This window comes from Gekko japonicus, unplaced genomic scaffold (genome assembly GCF_001447785.1).
Source record: "Gekko japonicus isolate JY-2015 unplaced genomic scaffold, Gekko_japonicus_V1.1 scaffold241, whole genome shotgun sequence".
Lineage (NCBI taxonomy): Eukaryota > Metazoa > Chordata > Lepidosauria > Squamata > Gekkonidae > Gekko > Gekko japonicus.
In genome coordinates this window covers 652,635-676,046 of record NW_015160216.1, presented here as the reverse complement: position 1 = coordinate 676,046, position 23,412 = coordinate 652,635, and the positions used below count along the sequence as shown (strand labels likewise).

The 23,412-nt window shown below is 42.4% G+C and overlaps 2 protein-coding genes across 5 annotated transcripts in view; both read left to right on the top strand.

The window, feature by feature from the left end:
• Positions 1-14,991, top strand: part of TBC1D23 (TBC1 domain family member 23) — a 39,699-nt gene extending 24,708 nt beyond the window's left edge. For 3 of the 4 annotated variants that reach the window (XM_015410752.1, XM_015410743.1, XM_015410767.1), the window contains 7 exons: positions 602-711; positions 1,177-1,319; positions 2,381-2,425; positions 7,931-8,019; positions 9,761-9,896; positions 11,595-11,789; positions 13,154-14,991. In XM_015410752.1, coding sequence (XP_015266238.1) covers positions 602-711; positions 1,177-1,319; positions 2,381-2,425; positions 7,931-8,019; positions 9,761-9,896; positions 11,595-11,789; positions 13,154-13,235 — 800 coding nt within the window. In that variant the 3' untranslated portion in view covers positions 13,236-14,991. The remainder of the gene's footprint in view (positions 1-601; positions 712-1,176; positions 1,320-2,380; positions 2,426-7,930; positions 8,020-9,760; positions 9,897-11,594; positions 11,790-13,153) is intronic. The other variant, XM_015410759.1, reaches the window with a different exon arrangement.
• Positions 14,992-19,847: 4,856 nt separating this feature from the next.
• The window catches only part of NIT2 (nitrilase family member 2), a 17,477-nt gene continuing 13,912 nt past the window's right edge, over positions 19,848-23,412 (top strand). The window contains exons 1-2 of the mRNA XM_015410664.1: positions 19,848-19,909; positions 21,513-21,631. Of these exons, the coding sequence (XP_015266150.1) occupies positions 19,882-19,909; positions 21,513-21,631 (147 nt within the window). The 5' untranslated portion in view covers positions 19,848-19,881. The remainder of the gene's footprint in view (positions 19,910-21,512; positions 21,632-23,412) is intronic.

The following is a 23,412-nucleotide window of genomic DNA, read 5'->3' as shown; positions in this document are numbered from 1 at the left end:
CCTCACAAGAGGCCAGGAGCCGTCACTTTCTGAGCTGACTCTTCCCCTGCTCCTCGGCTGCAGGGCACCAGGCCAGGAGAGCCCTCCAGGGGCCTCAGCCCCCATGCTGCCAGTATATACTGGGAGACAGGCCAGGTCTCATCCTTGCCAGCTGGTCAGATCTTAGCTGTGGCCCCTCTCTTGATATGCAGGAGTTACTAGCCAGGGGTGAAATTCCCACACCCTCACTGTACTGTCCAGTGTTCCTCCCCACCTTGAGCAAGCATTGAACTATTACTATTTAAAAGTTATGAATTACTATAGCATTGTTAGATTAGAAGTTAATGAACTTCTAAAGGCCTTTCAATCTGTTTGTCTGAATATAATGAACTTCTAAAGGCCTTTCAATCTGGAGTTATGTTTAGCTTTATATATTGCCAAGGAAAAAATAGATGGATACCATATAGAAAGTATTAGCCATCTTCCTGTTCCCGGTGGTTGTTTGGGGGTATGGTTGTTTCCATGAGAACAAGTCCTGCATTAGTGGATATCTTATTATAAGGGTAATGCAGAAGCACCAATGCTGTTCTGACACAAAACATTTTAATGCCCTTTCTCATAGCATTGCAACAACACTTAGCTGATATTAATGTGGAAGGACCTGAGAATGGATATGGCCACTGGATTGCTAGCACTTCAGGCTCAAAAAGTAGTATTAACTCCTTAGCTGAGGTGAGTGTACATTTCCATAAAACGCCGTGACTGTTGAAAGGATTATTTCACATACTCCTACCTCTTGACAATAGAGATATGCAGTTTCTCCACTGGAGTCACCTCCTGTACCATGTGCCTCTCAAGAAACTGGTTTCTGGGGATTTTCACATAACGCTATATATAAACATTGCTTGAGGTTCCTCTTGCCTTTTCCTCCTTCCTTCTATTTAATAAACCATTATTGCATGGCGCCATTGCACCAGTCCCTGTTACATAAAACTGAAGGAATGTCACCTGGTTTTGACTTTCTTGATAATCGGCTAAGAAGTGAAATAAAAATATCGTGACCACAATAGGTTTTCTACAGAAAAACAATTTCCTTAGGCCTAGGTTATGTCACGTAGGTAAACATGACCATACAATGCCAGATTGAATTTCCAGTTACTGTTTTAATCTTAATAATAAAAGAAGTTTATTTTCCAGGTTGATTCTTCTAATGGTTCAAGTGAGGGAAAGGGTGTCAAGTCCTTGGTAAACAAGATGACTGTAGCTTTGAAGACTAAATCTGTGAATGTGAGAGAAAAAGTTATTAGTTTTATTGAAAACACATCAGCTCCTGTAGATAGGTGAGTCATTTTAGTGTAATTGATTTTGATTATTAAAGACTACAATCCTATGTACACTTACTTGAGAACAAGCCCTGTTGATCTCAGTGAGACTTCTAGGCTTGCCAAGCCCCCGCTAGGGGTGGGTAAATTCCCACATGGGAGGCCCGTTACCTGCCCGCGGTGGATCGGGCCCCAGGGGGAACTCCACCCCCTACCGGAGGGCGTCCCCAGCATGATGATGTCACCCGGAGGTGACATCATCACGCTGGCCACATTGTTGGGGGGACACTGTGAATCGAGGGAAAACTCTGTGGTTTTCCCTCGAGTCACGGTGCCCCGCCCCCAACGTGGTCGACGCGATGACGTAACTTCCGGGGCTGTTACCGTGGTGCGCGCGGGCAGGGAGACTCCCAACGAAGCCAGGAATCCACCCGCTTTGCAGGTAAGTCGACTTGGCAACCCTAGAGACTTCATTTTGAATAAATGTGCTGCTATGTTTCTTTATTTGAGATACATTTTGCAAGCATAAATACTAAAGCTAAGGATTAGACGTTAGGAAAAAGTCTAGTATTAATCATAGGCACTTTTTTCTTCAGAGAGTCTGTTATATGCACTGGAATAAATGCCTCATGATCTGAGACTGTCTCTATGAAAAGCTTCTACTTCTTTGTTGGATCCAGCCTAACCCTTCCATGGTAGCAGGGACTTTCTTCCATGGAGCGTGATTCACCTATGGCAGTCTGAGATATCCCCTGAAATTATGTTCTGGAGAGGGTCCAGAAGCGGGGTGTGGGGCAGGAAAATCATGTTCTGTGGACAGAAGAGCTTGCACCCATGGAAATGCTAATCTGGATCCAAGCCTGTGCCTCTTGAAATCTCTGAAGTAGCTTTGTAGGAAATTGCACTTCTTTTAAAAATGGCTCTTAAAAAGCATTTTTTCAAATTATCTTGTGCTTGCTGCCCAGGAATTGGAAAGTCAGCTTGGGACAATCGTTTGTAAATGTGGGGAAAATAAATCAGATATTCTCTCTTATATATTTTAATTATTTTGTTCTATCCTCTGCCCCAATTTGCTATAGAATTTCTTTCAATCTATCCTGGCCTGAGAGAGCAAGTATGCTGCGGTAAGCCACTGTGTAGCACCATCTGGCTGAAGCCACCTTTTTGTCCTTTTTTTAGCATGACTTCACAATGTTTGTAAGCATTGGTTACACTGACAATCTCTCAGATTGTTTTTTTTTAAGGTTTGCGTAACATCAATCTACTAATCATTTCAAGTGTCATCTTGGAAACTAGAGAGGAAGAAGCTGTACACACAGTACTGCCTACTCATTTGTATTTTGCATTTTTCCATTTTCTCCCCACTTCATTGCCTGATCTGAAACGTCTTTCCCCATTCCCACCTCATGAGCATGTTGATTTCTTCTTTTTCATACTTTTAAATCTCGTTTGTGTTAGTAGGAGGCTCACTTAAGGATGCAGTGCTGGGCACAATCACTAAGGAGCAAGTCCTATGGAGTTCATCAGGACTTACTTCTGAGTATACATGCTTAGCATGCTTAGGATTGCCCTGCAAGCAGTTTGGGGGTTTTGAACTTCAGATAAGGTGCAAGGAAGGTAAAATTTTCAAGTTGTTCTCCATAATTTTTTCAGTTAAAATATTTGAATTCTACTTGAGATGCTTTCTGTTGTGATAATGGAAATTCAGCTCCACTTCTGGGAACTGATTTCAACAACTTTACAAACTTGATCATAATAAATCTCAGCAAGGCAAGAAGCTCTCTCTTTTGATCTGAGAAAGAAGGTGATCAAATCTGTGTCCATTCGATGTCCCCCTATAGGAGAGCCTTAGGGATTCAAAATGCATGTGAAAAATAGATGTCTTTTTATTGCATTGACCTTTAGCACTGATCTTCAACAGGGAGGGGTAGATCAATATTATCTGTTGATCTATTGACTGGAAGAAGTGAAGAGTTTTCACACAGTGGGCTCCTCATACTTCCCAAGCAAGTTGTTTAGATGGCTGCCTAGCCCTATGAGAATCAGCGGATTGGATCCAGCACTGGTGTTTCTGCATGTGCAAAGTCTTGTGCAACCAGTTTCTGGGCACTATAATATATAAGGAGCAAAGAAAAGTGTTTTACAAGATCTTGTGGAAGTAGAACTGCATTAAGTAAGTTTATGTTTTTGCTAGCACACCACTGGATCCAAGCCTGGCCTTGTTATTTTACAGGAGCTGGTCCCCTGTGATTCCATGCTCCTTCTGTAAAGTAAAAATATTCCCTTATAGGGTTACAGTCTACCACTATCCTGATTCTGCAGTTCCAGAGATGATGCATTTTGGAAAGGAACTGGGAGGTGGGTGAGGTGATATCCTGAAACAAATCATGAAGCCAAAGATGAAAAAAGCTTGTTTTCATCATGGAGGTGATTAACTCCAAATTTCCAGAATAAATAATGGGTTTTGCCTTGTTGGACAATTTTGATAGTTTTGTAACCTTTTACCTACTGTTTGAACCTTCAGATTTGGAAAGGAGAGCGCTGCTCTAAAATTTATGTGTATGTAAACAAGTTATCCTGTCTATTGATAAATACTGTCTTCTGTTTCATCCTAGTCAGCTTATATACTTTAAATGTGAAGTTTATACTCAGTAGAGATGTGTCATAAACATTTCTAAACATCATGACAGGATTGTATCTGGGGTTTCTCTTCTACTACTAGCTGAGCTTTCTGCCAGCATAAGAAGCCCCTTCCTCCTCAGCAAACTGTGCCACCTGTAAAATGGAATCATTAGATGGAATCCATATTTCTTTGTAAAACAAAGTGTTACTTGACCCACATTTCTAGTGCTAGATGCTCACTAATGCTGGACTTCCCTGTACAATTTCTAATTTGAAGCAATATAGATATGGTCACCAGCATCTAGAAACCACAATCAAAAGAACAAAAGCCCCTTGCACAGTTGCACAGAGTACATGCAGGAGCTGTGTGTAACTAAACTGTGTACATTAATGCTTCAGTAATTAAACTGTGTGTATTGTTCATCTGCACATGGGAAAGGATCTTTGGATATAGCATTGGGAATTGGGGAGAGGTTCTTCCATAAAGCTGATAGTTGCCCTACCTATTTCTGTATCTTGAAGCAGGTATTAAGATTTCTGACAGCAGCTCTGAGTTCCAGCATATGGGAATGACCCATAACAACAATTTCAACCTGAATTTGTAACAAAACGGTTGCATTACATCCACCCTTTTTCCCCCAAGGACCATTGTCCCAGCCATTGAAAAAACAGTAGTGCAACCGTTTTCCATCAATTTACACATTAGATAAATATGCAATAGGTTTCCCCCCCAAATAACTTCTGTTTGCTTTTTTAAAGGCATTTCTGTCCTGCCCCACCAGCAGTTTAAAAGATTACCAGCTTAAGCAATGGTCATAACCATTTTATTAAATTCTCATGGAGCTATTAGCAGTGTTAGCAAAAATTCAGGAAATAGTAATGTGAAATAATGGTTTTGGAGGATCACATTCAGAAGAAATGTTCTATTTATATTAACAGTTATGTAATCTCTGAGGTGTAAGACATGTTTCTGGCACTTTTGCAAATTTATTAATTTTCACTTAAAGCAGTAGCTATATGGCTTCATATATTTTTGTGCCAGAAATGTATCAAATGGGTGTAAAACGTGTATCATGCATGATTCCAGAATACACACTGAGAATAAAATTGTCCAAGCAATCAGACATGTGCACCACTAGGGTTGCCAGCTCTGGGTTGGGAAATACCTGGAGATTTTGGGGGTGGAGCCTGAGGAGGGTGGAGTTTGGGGAGGGGAGGGGCTCAATGGGGTATAATGCCATAGAGTCCACCTTCCAAAGTGGCCATTTTCTCCAAGCAGATTTGTCGCGTGGAGATTACTTGTAATCTCAGATTTCTAGCTGCCACCTGAAGGTTTGCAGAAACAACAGAGAGATCATGGGAAGGATGCAAACAATGATGAAAAACAACCATGATGTAGTATTATGAAAATATATTTAGACTGCTGTATTGCAGTGAGTAGTGTTTCTTCAGCAAGACTAGTGTTTCTTCAGCAAATAACATTAATACATTAATTTACACGTCAACAATTCTAATCTGTGAATTAACACTCAAGCATTCTTCCCACTCCAATGAAACAAGTTCTTTCAGAGCATGGAAAGAATTTGTTTCATTGGAGTGGGAAGAATGTTTGAGTGTTAATTCACAGATTAGAATTGTTGACGTGTAAATTAATGTTATGTGTGTATGCGTACATCTTTATTACTTGCTGAAGAAACGCTACTCACTGCAATACAGCAGTCTAAATATATTTTCATAATACTACATCACAGTTGTTTTTCATCACTGTTTGCCACTTGGAGGTTGGCAACTCTATGCACTACCCATGTTGGGCTGTATAGACACAATACTTAACTCTGATCTACTTTCCTGAACCATTGTTAACTATTAAATATCTAAGCCATGCTTTTAATATGTTTATTGCATATGTACATCACTCAAGGGGACTAACAATATCATCCTAAAATAACGGATTATTTTAAAAACAACATGGTGCTGGAAAGTGCTGACAAGTCACAGTCAATTTATGGTGATCCCAGAGGGTATTCAAGGCAAGAGACATTCAGAGGTGGTGTTCCATTACCTGTCTCTGTGCAGCAATCCTGGACTTCCTTGGTGGTCTCCTGTCCAAGAGCTAACCGTGGCCAACCTTGCTTAGCTTCTGAGATCTGATTAAATCGGGCTATCATGGGCCATCCACCCCCCCCCCCCCCCCCCCTAGACTATTACTACTTTTTAAAACTTATATCAAAACAATAGTGGAAAGACCCTTCTAAAAAGCTCAGGTGCACGTTGCCGAATTATTTCCTAGAAAACTAAATGTATGCTTACCTGACAGGCAGACCATTCTACAATGTAGGGGCACTCACAAAAAATGCATGGTCACCAGCAGCAGCCAGCCTACAAGAGGGGACACAGCAAGTAGGTCTGCAAACCATGGTTTGTGTTAATCTTGATTAAGGCTCGCTTCTCCATCAAACAGTCTGGGGTTGGTTATATTTTTGGGATCTTAATTAGAGCTGAGCTAACTAAGCATGGTAGTGCTAACTTTATTGATTTATTTACTTAGAAATTTATACCCTGCTGTTCTACCCAGTGCAGCTTACAACATCATTCTCCCTTTCTCCATTTTATCCTCACACCTCTTTGACATAGATTAGACTGAAAGAATGTAACTGGTCCAAGGGCATCTAGGAAGTTTCTGTTGCAGCATGGGGATTGAAACCCATATCTCCCAGAGCCTAGTCTGACAGTGTAAGCACTACACCATACTGACTCCCCACATCAGGCCTGTGATAGCCTCTATTGTGGGAGGCAGAGCTCCTGAAGGATTTCATATTAAAATGATTCAGTGTACAAGAAACCATACTGATACACAGGTGACTGTTATAACATTGTATTAGTAAGCAAACATGCACTGTGGTTAAACTCTGTTCTTTATAAATATTCAAAACAAAATCTGGTGAACGTTCTGTAATGGCTTGTAGTGAGTCATGTAGCAGTTGACCTCTCTCACACACCAACCATTTCATGTGAACATTGTCAGTGTTACTGATGCTTATTGTCTAAGTCACTAACAAGCACTCCTCCTCTTGCCTTAATCAGGTAGCACATGTATTCTGTTTCTGCTTTTAACAATTTGTCTTCCCAAGTACTTTAATGTCCTGTCATTCTGATTAAGTTACAGCAGAGTTAAAGCTTTAAGACCTGCCTTCAGGTATAGAGAAACAGTGTCCCCCCCCCCATTATAGGTTGTTAAAAGTATTCTGTTATAGCCAGTTCAACAGCAGTATGTCTATATGTGCATAATCAGATCTGGTTTCAAAAACATTTTTTTAAAAAAAGAAGAAGCCTTAATTGAAACATATTAGGCACTGTGACATGTAGAGCATGCATAGCGTGCTTGAAATTTATTATGGGTTCTTTGCCATGATTTATGGGGCCTAGTTCAATGCTATGTTTGTTCCTTATGCAAATTTATATTTTTAGTAACTTGGTTAAAAATGACTGGGCAAGACGCCAGCGTCCATGAAAATAATGGAAAAAGGGAATACTATCTTTCATGCTGTAGCTGGGAAGGCTGCTGTGATATCTGACCAAAAGGTCTCTCTCCAGAGATGATACTTATGTCAAACTAAAAACAAACTCCTTAACTTGTTCGCCTACCAAAGCTGTGCTGTGTGAACTCATACCTTGATGTTTTGGGAGAGCCTTTAAGATGCTTTTGACTTTCAGCTTGTTATAGAAGGCTGTATTTTCTCACCAGACTTCTTGAGAGAACAGCTGCACCTGCTCAACGTACGCTCCACACATGTCATCCCCTCCAGCCCTGTTGATAACCTTGTCTGCTTTCTCTAATTTGGTGAGGCTTTTTCAGGCCACTCTCTGCTTTCTGCATCTGAAATTCTTTGGCAGTGCACACAGGCTCTCTGGTCGCTACTGCATGCTGCTGTTTGGAGAATTTTTATGCTGGTATAATATTTAACATGGCAAATATTTTCTCTCTTTGTGCCCTTGACCTGCCACAGGCATGTCAGCAGCAGTGACAGACTGGGAAAACCTTACCGAGGCGTGAAACCTGTTTTCAGCATTGGTGACGAAGAAGAATATGATACTGGTATAGTAGGAAACACTTCTGTCTTAAATCTAGTTTCTTTAAGCATGTTCCATGTCTCAAAGTGTATTTGGCTAAATTACCAAATACCTTACTGAAGACATGTTCTAACTACTACTGGAAACCTACACTGGAATTTAGCAGTCAAGGTAGAGGTGCTGGTCACTGGATTGTACTTGCCCTTGGGTAACGACCTTGTCATGTTACTACAAGATTTTGGAAACTTCCCGCTGGCAGAGAATAATTTCTCCCTCCATTCGTTTGCTAAGAGGTTTCTGCATATATGCCATAGAAACCAGTTGCATGTGTGGTCTCAGCATTGCCCCATGTGAACCGTGAGCCTGATCTTCCCTGAGCACACCCAGCTCCCTCTTGCATCTGCAAGTTGCAAGGGAAGATTTATAATAGGGGGGCTGCTTGCTACCAGTACTGATCTTTTCACTGAAATACTTATGATGAAGCATCTAATGAGCCCCAAAACAATATTTAAAAATATCTGCCATGCTGGAGTATAACCAAGCAGCCACTTTGGCATCCAGGATTGTTAGTACTGGCTTCTGTGAATGAGATGTGAAGGTTCAGGGGTCTGTCAACACTGCCAAGTCCTATATTGAATTGGTGAGGCAGCTAAGAACAGTCTGTTCACAAACCAGCCTTGTGATCTCCAGTCACGGAGGCATGGCAGCTGACTAGTCTCCCAGTTGCTATATTTAGAGTGGCTTTTAGGATTCAGCTGTATTGTATTGATTAGAATGCAAGATTATTTAGGACAGGAAGGCAGGATGGAAAAACTGAAGGGAGAAATGCCTTATTTGGGGAGCACCACCATCTCTTATCAGTTGCTGCCAGATCAATACTGTGTAATAGTAACTGGTACTCTTTAGTTTGAACTAAAAACCCTGTTGTGTGAATAATGCTGAAGCCTGAGTTAAGGAACGTCTGCCACTGTAAGCTTTTTGGTTTGGGACTGTGTTGTCTTTATGGTCACAACAAACATAATGGAATTCCTTCTCTTGATATGAGGAGGAAGGATTTCCTGTGCACCTTCTTTGATGTTGTTTACCCAGGACAGTCAAGCAATATAAATGGACAGACGGGGTCTGCATGCTAAGCCCTTAACATACATGCTGTATTTCTGTTAGAGCTACTGTCCCTTCAAAGCAAGGGGAAGCAACTCTTGTTGGCCCAGGTACTAAACAAAATCCCATTAACAGCTACCTCTGAAGATGTTGGTGTGCTGGCAAGCAACAAAAGAGGCAAACAAGGGTTGCACTTGGCTGGCTAGACACACTAGGGGCAAACTGAGTCCCAGGGATAGTTCTGAGTGAATTCAGGAGCTTGCCTTGGGTGGAGAGCCAATCCTGCGTGTTGAGCAAAATGGTCTGGCATGCTATTGCTTGGCATGCTTACTGGAAGTTGCCCTACCTCTGTTTCAAGACACAAACCATTTTGAGACCACAAGCAAAGAACCCAGGGTGGTGTGAGGATTCAAATACATGATAGTTTCAGAACTTTGCAATACATAGTACATCTCATTTTAAATTTTAATTAAGAATAGGTTGGATTCAATTTCTCCAGTTCAGTGTTCCTCTGGGAGAAGGAAATCATAGGATGCAGTTTAGCAGGAGGAAATCACCAGGTTGGATCCAATCCAATATGAAAATGATTTGCCAAATGTAGCAGCACTGTAAAAGCTCTTATGTGTTGTTGTGCCCATGTAACACTGATCCCTTTTCCCCCACAGATGAAATTGATAGCTCCTCGATGTCAGACGATGATCGAAAAGAGATTGTCAACATTCAGACTTGGATAAATAAACCAGATATAAAGCATCATTTCCCTTGCAATGAGGTGAAAGAAAACGGGTACATGTTTCCTAGGTATTGATGCACTAATATAATTTGGGGAGGGGCTGTGGCTCAGTGGTAGCACCTCTGACTGGCAGGCAGAATTTCCCAGGTTGAATCCCCAGCATCTCCAGGTGAAAGGATCTGGCAGTAGGTAATGTAAATGGCCTCTGCCTGAGACCCAGGAGAACTGCTGCCAGGCTGAGGAGATAGTACAGAGTAGACAATACTGACTTTGATGGACCAAGGGTCTGATTCAGTATAAGGCAGCTTCATGTGTTCATGAATACAAGAACACATAAAGTGGATGATTTAGCAAAGGCAGTGGTTGCTTTTTAGGTGACAAACATCGTAGGGCTTCGGGGATCTGTTTTTTCCCACTACAAGGGGATTTTTTTATGTTGTGTCCTTGGTGGAACTTTCCTGATTGTAAATGGGTTCAACACACTGGCTACGGTCCAGGAAGTAAGTCTTTGTGGAACTTGCTTTAGAATAAATGTTTAGCAGTGGGGCAACAATTGGCCTCACTGTTTGATGCCCAAGAAAAGCTATTTATGTATTTTTATTTAGATATACCCTGCTGTTCTCCCCAGTGGGGACCCAAAGCAGCTTATATAATTCTCCTTTATTTTATACTCACAGTAACCCTGTGAGGCAAGGTCACCCAGCAAGTGTCCCTGGCAGAGTGACAATTCAAAACTGGGTCTCCTAGATCCTAGCCAGAAACTCTAACCTAGGGTCCCCAGTATGGTACCCGTGAGTGCCATGACTCCTGCCAATACCTTTCCTGGTGCCTGCCAAGTGTTTTAGAAAGTCGGCAAAGCCAGTTTGGGCTTTTGCCCAGCAAGGCTTCTGGTTGGCCATTGGCGATTTAATTGGCCGTGCAGATTTTTAAAATGTCGCTTTGGCACCAACTGCCACCACAGCATAATAATCTCCACAGTGTGACTGAAGGTAAGGTGCAGTGGCCATTTTGTGGCTGGCTCTGCTTTCTGTGGTGGCTTTTTCTGGCAGCCATTTTGTGGCTGCACTCTTCATGTTGTACCAGAATTACAAATGTGCTCACAGGCTCAAAAGGATGGGGACCCCTGCTTTAAGCATTGAACAGTGTTAACTCTCAAAGTAGAAGCTTGCCAAGAGCGTAGTGACTGGGCCCTATTCTGTATTTAACATGCTGAATGATTAGGTGCAGTGCAGGGCTGGCTCTGCTTTCTGTGGTGTCGTTTTCTGGCAGCCATTTTGTGGCTTCACTCTTCATGCTGTACCAGAATTACAAATGTACTCACAGGCGCAAAAGTTTGGGGACCCCTGCTTTAAGCATTGAACAGTGTTAACTCTCAAAGTAGAAGCTTGCCAAGAGCGTAGTGACTGGGCCCTATTCTGTATTTAACATGCTGAATGATTAGGTGCAGTGCAGATTGTCACTGCTGTATGACTGAAGAAAGTAACATCACAGTAGTGATACCGGTTTAGGGACACCTTTTCGGGAGACCCTTCGGATTTGAATCTGTGTTAGAATCAGCGTAAGTAATCTTGGATGAAAAGGTGAAGTGGCAATATTCTGTCACAGACATAGCATCTAATTTCTGAAAGGAGTGTGTAAAAGTGATTAGAAGAGTATTTTAAAGCACAGTTAATACTATCGTATTTTCTGTTTTTCCCCATTTATGTTTGTTCTGACAAATAGTAGTGGCTCTTTTTCTGATTAGCATCTGTTTTTCTTTTCTTGAGTCATCTTCTAGTAACCGCAACACACATGTACTGTTTGCGGGAGATTCCATCTCGAAAGGGATTGGCTTACATACAGTCTCGACAGGCATTAAACTCTGTTGTTAAGATCACATCCAAGAAGAAACATCCTGAATTGATTACCTTTAAATATGGAAACAGCACCACTACAGGCATAGAGATCTTAGCAGTTGAGAGGTAAGACTCTGTCCTTTTTATTATTAAATTGGAGTTCATCTACACTCTACTGTCTCCAGTCATTTGCAGTGCCAGGTGCTCTAGGTTCAGCCATTGTGTTCGGGGACTTGTAACAAGCAATGAGGCACAAGCAGCCTATCATGCCACATTTAATCTTCTGACAAGCTTCATTTTGCCTTCTCTGACTTAAAATGTTTCTACACATTTCTGCAGTATTTAGGACATGGTCTTTATGCTCTGGAGTAGCGCTAATCAAGTTAGAGATGATTATGATGCAGAAACCTGATCTGCGATGTGTATATATGCTGGAGCTTTATGAAGTTCCCTTTCAGAAGCAGAAAACTATCCAGGGTGGTGGTTGGCTACTAAAACAACAAAGGTGTTGAAAGAATAGCTAAAGGAGGAAGCGAGGGACTGAATTTGTTGCACTGGTTGTTCCCACAGAAGAGGCTGGACATCTACATGCACTGGAATTGCTCTCTTCAGAGAGAGTATCTGAAGAGTTGAATCAAGTATAAGTTCATAAGTAACATTCTGGGATTAATTGAGAAGTTCAAAGCTAACAAATCACTGGGTCCAGAGGGCACACTCTTCAGGGTTCTTGGAGAAATGTGAAAGGGTTGAGGTCAACAAAAATATGAAACTTGTAACCAAAAGCAGCCTTTCCCACAGAGTACTGGAAAGTGGCAAACATATTGCTAATTTTTAAAAGGGGGTCTGAGAAGAGGGGAGGAGAGCCAGGAAATTATAATGCCTGTCCTGGGTAAATAGGTGGAAATGGTTATTAAAGACAGAATACATTCTACTGGGGGGAAATCATAGTTCCTGCAAAGCAAAGTCATGTCCTACCAAACTTCTTCAAGGATGCTAATAAGCATGTCAATAATGGTGAATTGGTAGACATTATATATTGAACTTATAGAAAAACTTTATGATAAAGTTCCTCACCAAAGGTTCTTGAATAAACCTGGCAGTTTCAGGATAACAGAATAGGTTTTCTGTATCTATTTAAATATCAGGAAGCAGGAGGTAAGAATAAATGGACAATTTTCACAGCGAAGTGAAGTTAGCTGTGCCCAGGGATCTGTATTAAAACTGGTGCTGTTTAATGTATTGATGGAATTGTGGGGGAGGACCAGCAAAGGGTCAAGTTGACTTTAGTGGACCTAGAAAGGAATAACTTTGCTCAAGATTGCACTGCAAATTGTTCCGCCAAAGTGTTGAGCTTTATGACTCAAGAATAACAACCGAGTTTCAGTGATGCACCCTGGGACACCCCCCCCCCCAGCTTTACATACACACTGGTGGAGTCTGAACTGGCAGTACTATGTTAATAAATGGTCTTTATTTTTTTGTTTCTTAAGGTACCTGATTCCAAATGCTGGTGATGCTACCAAAGCCATAAAGCAACAGATTATGAAAGTTCTGGATGCACTGGAAAGCTAATAAGAAAATTCATTTTCAACAGGGTTTTTTCCCCAAAAGAAAATTATAACCAGGAAAATGGTTCACTGACCTAAAATGACTGTTTTCTCAGCTGAATACTAACCGAAGATGTCATTTCAGTTTACTGATAGGTGTGCCGAGAAGCCGCCTTAAGATACAGATAAATTAAACCATTTTTGAACATTTAAAATTTTTCTTTAATGCTGCTTATTATAAAGATCAGCTATTTTAAAAGTAGCTTTAGAAGAGCTGACCTGCTTCTGAAGAAAAGGTTTTTGAAAAGTTGTATTAAGGCTATAGAGCACTTTGGCTTATGGAAAAGCATTTGAAATTCCTGAGCTCTTAGCTGACTTTGCAAATTGCAAAGTAGCAAATGTTTTTACAATCCTTATGCACTGAAAGTTCGGCTTGATCTGCTGGGTGAATATATGGGGTCAGAAACTAGAGTTCCATAAAAATTGTACTTTTTTCCTGGGAAAAAATTGGGAGCTAATCAAAAGAAATGTGTATTCTATCGAACAGGGAAAAAGACACTATATCTTTGTAAGTGATTTTTTAAACGCCTTCTGTGCATTATCAGGTTTAAAAAGACTGAACAATTCAGTTACTAAATTTTAAATACCAAACTAAAATGTGTATAGTAATGAAGAGCTCACAGGCAGTGGTTATTACTACTATAAAAACTAACATTTCCCTGAGCCAAGGTCAGTGTGGCAATAGAAATACAGCCAGAGGAGTGGGGTGTTTCATGAGATGGGATCTAGGAGGTAGCTTCAGTGACACACGTAAATGTATTCCTTTGGGATATCTTTTTCCTGAAATTGTGTGACACAGGCTGAAACATTATTGAATGCTAATAAAGCAAAGTGATCAGAGAGCTGCACATTTATGATCATTTAGGATGTGGCAAATGATTTTTTTTTCTTTCAAGACATGAAGATTGAGTGCATGTGTGTATTTATAGAATATCTTCAGTGTTAAAGAATTTAAACATTTTGCTACAGATCCATAGCTTTCACACAGCATTCAGATGTCTTGCTTAATTGTGATTAAGTAAAAATGGGCATGAACTTCACTTATTGCCAAGCTCATGCATCATGCGGCGGGCGCAGTTTGGCGCCCCTGAGGACCGGTGCGCTCTAGGCGAGTGCCTAGCTCGCCTAGCGGGCGAGCCGGCCCTGCGTGCATGCAGTTTACTCCACCCTTCTTGCACAAAGAATCAGTGTTAAAAACTATGGTTATCTGTGATGCATGAATTCAGGGGAGTAGTTAGGTCCCATCACTAACGGGGTTTCTTAAGATGAATCTCCCCCTTCCCCACAAACCAGGCTCCTCAATCAGGATTTAAACTAACTCCAGTTAAGCTACATAATGGAATTGGTTTAACTGTAGTTCGTCACATGAGGAGCACAAAGTGTGAACCAAGCAACCAGCTGAGTTTGTGCACATTTTCAGTTTACCACAGTAAAGGTAAGGCATCTGAATGCAGCAGTATTGACCAAAATATTTATCTCCTGTTTAAGATGAACTTAGGATCCTGGAGCAATGTTTATGTGTTGTCCTGAAAGACTGTAAACCCTTTTGGGGGAGGAGAAAAATCGGTTGAGGGAATCTGATGTGCTTTGCAACAGCTCAAGAGTTGTTCTATACCATATATGAAGCTGACCTTTATAACTATCAGCTCTCTTAAGTTATATTCTTAATAGTAATCAAGGCACCTTAATTCTGAAACTAACTCCCATATTTTCTAAAAAAAATCTAAATTAGAATGAGAAGTATTTTTTCATTAATTGCATTAACATTTTTTTTGCGTCGAGGACGCTGCCGTTTGCTGCGTGCTTTTCTTTTGATTTAGTTTTCCCATCTTCGGGGGGAAAAAACGATTGTTTCGTCGGGTAGATAGAGTTTTTTGGAGCCGGGATCAGGAGCCGATCTTTTAGGCGACCGCCATCAACGTCGCGTCGAAAATCTAAATTAGAATGAGAAGTATTTGAACATTAATTGCATGAACTGCACCTCTGCCAACGCTATTGTATTTAGTTCTGCCCTCCCCTCCAGCTGTTGTGTTACTTTTTTGTTTTCCTTTTTAAGAAAAGTAAAATCTCCTGAAGAGCCTCCAAATTGTGCCTACTTCGGCAGTGAGATTTTTTTCATAATGTTAATGTAAAGATGTTTGTGTTACTGTTTATAAACTGCAGTTGTAAATAAATCGATACTATTTGAGCACAGGTCCTTCTGATAAAAGATGTTTGATTTGACTCTTATTTCTAGAGATTTAAAAATATTTACAGCACTTCAAATTGGGTGGAGATTTTTTTGTACCTTGTTTAGATATAATAGACTAGCAGTAAAGTCCGTTGTGAAAGCAATACATATATAATCTTTGTTTTCCCCTCAAATGGCATGGCTCCGCCCCCAGCGTCCGACGTCACTTCTGGGTGACGCGGACGCGGGGTTTCCCCCGGGCCCCGATTCCGCGGGAGCGGGAATCGGGGCTCGAAACTGGGGGGAATTTTGCCCCCCGGGGGCATTTGGCAGCCCTATAGTGCAGGTACTTGCCGGTACCCCAGTGACTGCACACATTCAACCTATGCTTCATCAGCTACACTGGCTTCAGGTTGAGTACTGAATCCACTTCAAGGTGTTGGTTTTGGGTTATTTTTTGTATTTTTATGTATTTTTTAATATGTGCATGTGAGTGTGTGTGCACCTGAAAGTCATGGCGACCTCTGGTGACTGACCCCTATTTTGGGCCTGGAGGATATTGAGGGAGGTGGCTGAATAAAGCCTGCCCCTGCATCCCACCTCTGGTATTTCAAGGAGGTCTCCCATTCAAGTACTTGCCAGAGTCAACCCTGCTTAGCTTCTTTGGGGGCCCAATTGCCCAATCTTTTTGAAACTGGGGTTTTGAGTAGAGGCACCAGAAGCTACACTGAAATTTGGTGCCTCTGCCTCAAAAAACAGCCACCTCAGATCCCCGCATACCTCTGGATAGATTCCCAATTATAGCCTATGGGGATCATTGACTGTAATGGTCCCCATAGACTATAATGGAGCTGAAGGCATTTAAAGGTGTCACAATCCTTTTAAATACATTCATGAAGCTGCAGCTTCACCTGGAACAGTGTTTAAAGGGAGTGCACTCCTGTTAAATGCAATTTAACTCCGGCTATCCTGTTTTCCTGGATAATCTCACTTTTTTCCAGGATTCTTTGGGATTAGCTGTGCTCGATAGCCAAAAATACACCATCCTCAAGACCCTGCTGATATGAGCAAAACTGTCATGGCAGAGGATGGGGGAGAAGCAGTCCTGCAGATATGAGGGATCAAGGCCATGAATGGCTTTATATGTGATAGCCACTAGCATGAATTGAGCCTAGTAACTGATGGGCAGCCAATGGAATGACTGCAGAATGGGAGTAATATGCATGCTGTGCCTAACTCCTGTTACTAACTGAGCTGCAATATTCTATACCATCTGGAATCCCCGAGATGACTTACTGGGGAGACCTGTATACAGTACACTATAGTAGTCTTGTCTGAATGTTGCCATGGCATGGATCCAGGTGGTTATATTGGCTAGGTCAAGGTAGGGGGTCATTTTCTGAGCTAGTCTCTATTTGATTTTTTTGCAGCTACATTAACTTGCTTCTCCAGCAGTAATTTTGGCCGGTGTAATGTCCAGAATCATAACTGAGTCAGCAAGGGTCAGCTGGACCCCACTGAAAGCAGAGGGCATTATATCCTTTGAGATTTCCACCTTCCCAACTAACACTACCTCTGTCTTTCCAGGATTTAATTTCAATTTGTTCACTATGAGCCACTTAACCATGGCAGCCAGGCAGCAACTCAGGACCTCTACAGCATCACCAGGAGATTTGGATGAGGAGACACAGTGGTGGTGGAAAGTGCTGTCAAGCCACAGCTGATTTAGGGTTTTCAAGGCAAGAAATGTTCCAACATGGTTTGCCATTGCCTGCCTCTGTGTAGCAACCATGGACTTCCTTGGTGGTCTCCCTTCCAAGTACTGACCATGGCTGACCTCGCTTAGCTTCCGAGATCTGATGAGATAAGGCTAGTCTGGGCTATCTAGGTCAAGGCAAGAGGATAGAAAGCTGGGTATTGTAAGTATATTGATTATAGCCACCCCAACACTTCAAATGATATATTCTAAGGGTTTTACGTACAGATCGAAAAGCGTGGGGGATAGTACTGTGCCCCTGTGGAACCCCACAGGATGGGTCCCACAACGATGATGATTGGTCTCCAGTCCAGTCCAGCGCTCTCCCCCACGTGCTCCCTCCCTGGGCTCCAAGCAGCTGGGAAAAAACCATCAGAGTAGCCCAAGCGCAGGGGGAGCACTGCTTTGCCTCTCTTTGCATCTATCTCAGGGCAGCTTGTGTAGCAGCTAGACCCAAGCAGCATGGCAAAAGACAGAGCCAAGCTGGAGCCAAAAGGCTGCGCCACTCCAGGACCTCTTTCGGCACCCAAGAAAGAAAGTTGGGTGGAGAAGTGTGCGAGAGACACCTATGGAGGGAAGGGAGAGTCAGGCAGCTGGAAACAGGCAGGGGGAACGCCAGAGAGAGAGAAGGCGGCTGGGGAATGCTGGCTGCACTGGAGATCAGGGGAGAGGGCTTGAGGGAAGGGGGGCGCACAGGAGAAATAATTAAATTATCTAAATTGGCTAAGTGCCCCCCGAGAAATTTAAATGCCCCCTGACTTAGAAATTCCTGGCTATGGGTCTGACCAGAAGGAGTCTCAGAGCAGCTAAGAGAGCTCTCTCTCTCGAGAGAGAGCTGCCTTGAGAGAACAGCTCTGAAAAAACTTATGACTGACCCAAGGTCACACCAGCAGCTGCGTGGGGAATCAAACCCTGTTCTTCCAGATTAGTGTCCACACTCTTAACCACTATACCAAACAGCCCAGCCTGAAGCCAGAGTGAAAAGGGTCCAGACTCCAGAGCAGATGAGCTTTCCCAGTCACTGCCAGAAAGGCCAGATTAGTGACCATGTGATAATTGGCTACATCATTTTTTTGTAGTGAAGGTTTTTTTAAGTAGTGGATGGATAACCACCTCTTTGAGAGGTGAAGGGAAGTGTGACCTTTCATGTATTGGGCGCATCACAAGGCTGTTCAAGAAGTTATAAAATCTTGGGCTGATCCATGCAAGGTATCCTTAGCATGAATGCTGAAGTCTACCAGAACAATCAGTATAAGCATGTCCAACATGTGGTGTTCTATGTCAGTACTGCTTCTGGTTTCCAAGTAACAGGTGTCACTTTTAGCCTCCAATTGTGGTGGATCTTCTTCCACTCATTGAGTGCAATGACTGGACCTCAGTGACCTGCAGAGACCAAGAGCTTTTGTGTTCTTGCCGTTTGGCACAGCAGGCCTTTTTTTAAAGGTGCAGCAACTCCATATCTATTAAAAACATGGGGAAATACCCATTTTGCTTCGATGTTTGGTGCAGAACTAGCGATTAAGGGATGCACTTTGGATTGGTTTAAATCATTCCTTATGGGCAGGGCCCACAGTATTGCTGTTGGAGACCACTGTCATCTGTGTGAGACATGCCTAGCACTCTGTCCTCCTAACCCCCCTGCTAGTCAATCTCCATATAAAGCCCTTTGAGAAAATCGTTCTTGGTTTCAGAGTAGGTTGTCACCAATATGCTGATGACACCGAACTCTATATTTTCTTATCCAAATCACCTAGTGAACCAGTGCTGGGGTTAAACAGCTGAAGGTGGACAAGCTAAAACTGAATTGTCACTAGACAGAGATAACGTCGGCTGGGAAGGGTGGGATTTTGAGGCCAAGAACCTCGGTGTTATACTGGCTCCTCCCTTTAGAAGAGAAAAAAGCCAGAAGCCATGTAATACCTTTTATTATTACATTGCTTTGGTTTTGGCTTTTGCTGTGGCCACCTCCTCTACACCTGGAGGGGCCGGTCGGGGACAGGTCTGTTAAGCGTCTGGTCGGAGAAGGGAGTCGCTTCCCAAGCTCTTGTTGCCGACCGCCACACCAAGCCCCAGCGGTTTAAAAAAATAAAAATAAAATCTCTCACTGGCGCCACAAGCGTGATGATGTCAGTTCCGGAGAAGCAGATAAGCACTAGTGATTCCTAGAGCGACCGAAGATCCCGGAAGCAAATTCTCACACTTGTAATACGGCCCCCACTATGTCTCCGCCGGTTGCTAGGGGGAGGGGGGCTCTGTGTTGGCGATATTGAAATTCTTGATGGCTTTTCAGAAAATTTAGTTCCCTCTACAGGAAATGAAAGGTGGACGTGAATGTAGCAACTATGATTGCCCTCTCTGTTCAAGACTGGATCTACATTTGTGTGTTGTTTTTTTAACAGAAATTTTTAAAAAGCACCTTCCCCTGTCGAGGAACTCTGCTGTTGATGTGTTTGTTTTGGTCTAGCCCTAAAAACACAGAAACCTTAGCCGAAAGGACACACGCAAACATCCCCCCCCCCCCAATACTCTCCTTTAATCCTTCCCCTCTAAACAGAAACGCATGTATTTGCTTCGCCGTTCGGATGAACTACATTTCCCAGCAGCCCTTCACACTCCCAGTGAGCATGCGTGCCGCTCCTCCCCTTGCTGGTCTGTATTATCGGGGCGCTTGAGTTCGTGCCTGTAATGCAGCTGCTGAAGGGAGTCATGGCCAGTGAGTGTGTTTCTAGGAACGGCGGCATAGTGCTGCGGGGTTCTGCTAATAGTTTTTAAAGTCATCATTATTATTTTATAACCTTTTTTCCGAATGAAATAAATAAGTGGGGCTGGGCAATAAGTAGGGACCGTAAATTCTTTTTGTTGCTGTGAGGTGCTTCTGTCTGAAGTTCTGCTTTCGTTTTGGAAGTTTTCAGTTTAGTCGGGTTAACTCTGATTGTCTGACAGGTGGCTCACACGTGCGGGAGAATGAGAGATGGTGGTAAAATAGACTGTACCACTTCAGATGATGATGGTGTGGAGTCCAGCTTTGCCTTACAAAGAAAACTAAGAAAGTAACTTGTGCAGCAGAAACAAAGGTGCTACGGTGCCCTGTCTTTGCTTGCTGTACTGGCTTTCTATTTGTAGGGAGTATTTTAGAGGGGAGCATTACAAAACGTGATCCATCTTCATGATCATCCACCTGCAGGCTGAAGTGCTACAGTCCAGTCTACCCCTCCCCCTCCAAGCTCTACCGCCTCATTCTCTTGCGTGTGTGAACTTGGCATAAGTCTGTTGTTGGCCACCCTATTTTCTTTATGGTTTGACTTTTGTTCCCACAAATGTTCTCTATGAAATCTGTGCATAGTAGAGAGTACCTCTTTCAGGTATTTCCTCATTTCAACAGCAAAATCCGAACCTGAATGTGTGAATATTTTGTTGCCTAAATACAAATAAATAACCAAGAGAATGAAGAGTTCAGGATCTTTCACATTCTACAAGGCCCAAAGAGGCTCCATCGCATAATGCCTTATAACTATCTGAACTTGGTTTTTGTTTCTAGAATACTTCATTCCAATATTGGGAGCTTGGATTGCTTGGTTAAACCTCTGCATTCCATCAGTGGAACAAGACTTTCTTTAAAAAATTGCAGCCCAAAAGACAATAGCCCCCAGGAACAGAATGAACGGAATGAAGAGTGAGATGGTGAAAATCCCCCCTGCCCTTTTCTGTTTATAAAAAGTTCTCATGTGATCCCAATCCTTGTCAAGATGCCCAATTTGTAGCAGATTTCACTGAGTCTGTTTACCCACAGCTAATTTTATTTTGTTATAGTTGCTCCTGAATTGTTATAGAAAATGGTGTGGGGGGGAGTATTGTGTCTTCAATATATTTTACATTGCCTCAGCTCTCTCACATTGGTCATTGATATGAGAAAGCAAGCTGCAAAAAAGTCTTGAGAGTCTTCTGTCTAGACTGGGAAGTTGCTTGTTGGGAGTCTGTTACAGTGATGCTGCCCAAATTATCTGCTGTTTCCTGAGGAAGATAGTTTCCCCTATTTAGTCACACTATTTAGTTAACGATCATAAATATGACACATTGTCTTTAAATCCTTGACCCATAGCCTCAATGAACACATTTCTTGCAACACACCACCAGTGCTATTCCGGCATACTGTCAATGCTGGCCTTGAATGGCTTCCACTTGCTGTCTGTTTGGCCTGTCCTGTAGGCCCACCGTTCTGTTAGGCCTTTGGAGTAGCAAAGATGCAAGTTACTTTGCAGGATCCCCCCCCCTCCCCGCCCCATGCTGGCTCATTGTTTTCTTTTTCTTGTTTTAAGACTTCCGGATAGCACTTATCCAGCTTCAAGTATCTGCTGCCAAAACAGACAACCTGGACCGAGCCACTGGGCTTGTAAAGACTGCAGCTGCACAAGGAGCAAAACTTGTAGTTCTGCCAGTGAGTATTTGTGACATTTTTTTCCAACCATTTGTTCCACAAACCCATAAAAACGTTTTGGTTGTGATTCAGTCATGTTTTTAATTCGGTTTTTCTCCCTGGTTCAGTTAATTTCCCACAATAGGCTTTGAGATAATTGAGTTACAATTGTGTGAGATTTTTTTACATATTTCTAGCATAGATGGTGTATAGCACAATTTTCTTTACACAAATTGGGCATCCCATGATTCTTCACCATCTTCTGAGTCTGCCATGTTCATAGAAAGAGGCCAAGAGGTAAAAATAAGGCCAAAGCCAATGGTGTAAGTAAAAAAAGATATATTTTATTATCCAGTAAAAATTCCCTACTTATTTCACCAACAGGTTTGTTTGGTGCATCAGTGTTCAGTTACTGATCTTGTACTCGATGCAATATATTTTCTTCTTTTACTTGCATCATTGGCCTTGGCTTTAATTTTATCTCTCAATGATTGGTCTAGCCCTTTTATTTTCTCTATAGAAAGATGACACTATGGTTAAGATCTGACTTCACTAATGAGACAGTCCTATACAGAGTGATTCCTGTTTAAATCCATTGAAACCAATGGGCTTAGGTTGGAGTAACTTTATCTAGGATTGCACTGTAAATCACCTGAGACCCTTCACTATGCTGGCTCATGTAGTCTTGCTTACAAAGCATCTGATCCTCTGTGGGTGTTGGCAGTATGTGAAGCTTCCGCCTGTGTGAGGGACCACCAGTTACAGGGTTTCTCCTTGGGATTTTCCCCAAGTTGGGGAATCTCCTACTGAAGAATTTCCTACAAAGCATCCTCTCCCCAAGTCCACCCATCAAATGGGCTCCAGGGAAACCCAACTTCCATGGCCCTGGGAAAGAGCAACAGCAAAGATGGCTTTGTTGGTGTGGAAGAAGACTAGGGGAGGAAATTCTTACCATTTAAGCACCACCAACTCACAATCCCATATCATTAAAAGCTGCCCATAGCCACGGAACCAACACAGTGACCCTGGAATTTCCACAGAAAACCCTCCAAAAACGAAACCAACAACCCAAAGCCCAGAGCTGAACCCAATATTTCACTAAATATGTCTATAGAAAATAATACTGGGGAGTAAAGAAAAACAGGAATACACAAACAACATTAATTAATATAAAACCAGGCCCTAGAAACCTCCTTGCAGATGAATAACTCTCTGCTGAATGACATCAGGGCCCTGCAAGATTTGATGCAATTCCTCAGGGTCTGTAAGGCTGTTCCTCCAGGCTTTTAGTTGAGGACAGCAAAGGGAGGTTAGTTCTGGCACCTTCACTTTCTCTTCTATGGCTCCCATGAGCCCTGCCCTGCAGGACAGAGATGTGGCCGGCAATGGAGGATGATTATTCCATCTTGGATTGGTTTTAATTTATAATCTGTTGTTCTACTGTTGATAATTCTAATTATATGTCAATTGTATTTTAAATGGTTGTTGTTGTTGTTGTTCAGTTGCACAGTCGAATCCGACTCTTTGCGACCCTATGGACCACATCATGCCATGCCCTCCTGTTTTCCATCATGCTCCGGAGTTTGCTTAATTTCATGTTCGTTGCATCGATAACACTGTCTAACCATCTCATCCTTTGCCATCCCCGTCTTCTTTGACCTTCAGTCTTTCCCAGCATCAGGGTCTTCTCCAGTGAGTGTCCCCTTCTCATTTGGTGGCCAAAGTATTTGAGCTTCAGTTTCATTATCTGGCCTTCCAGGGAACAGTCAGGGTTGATTTCTTTTAGGATTGACTGATCTGAT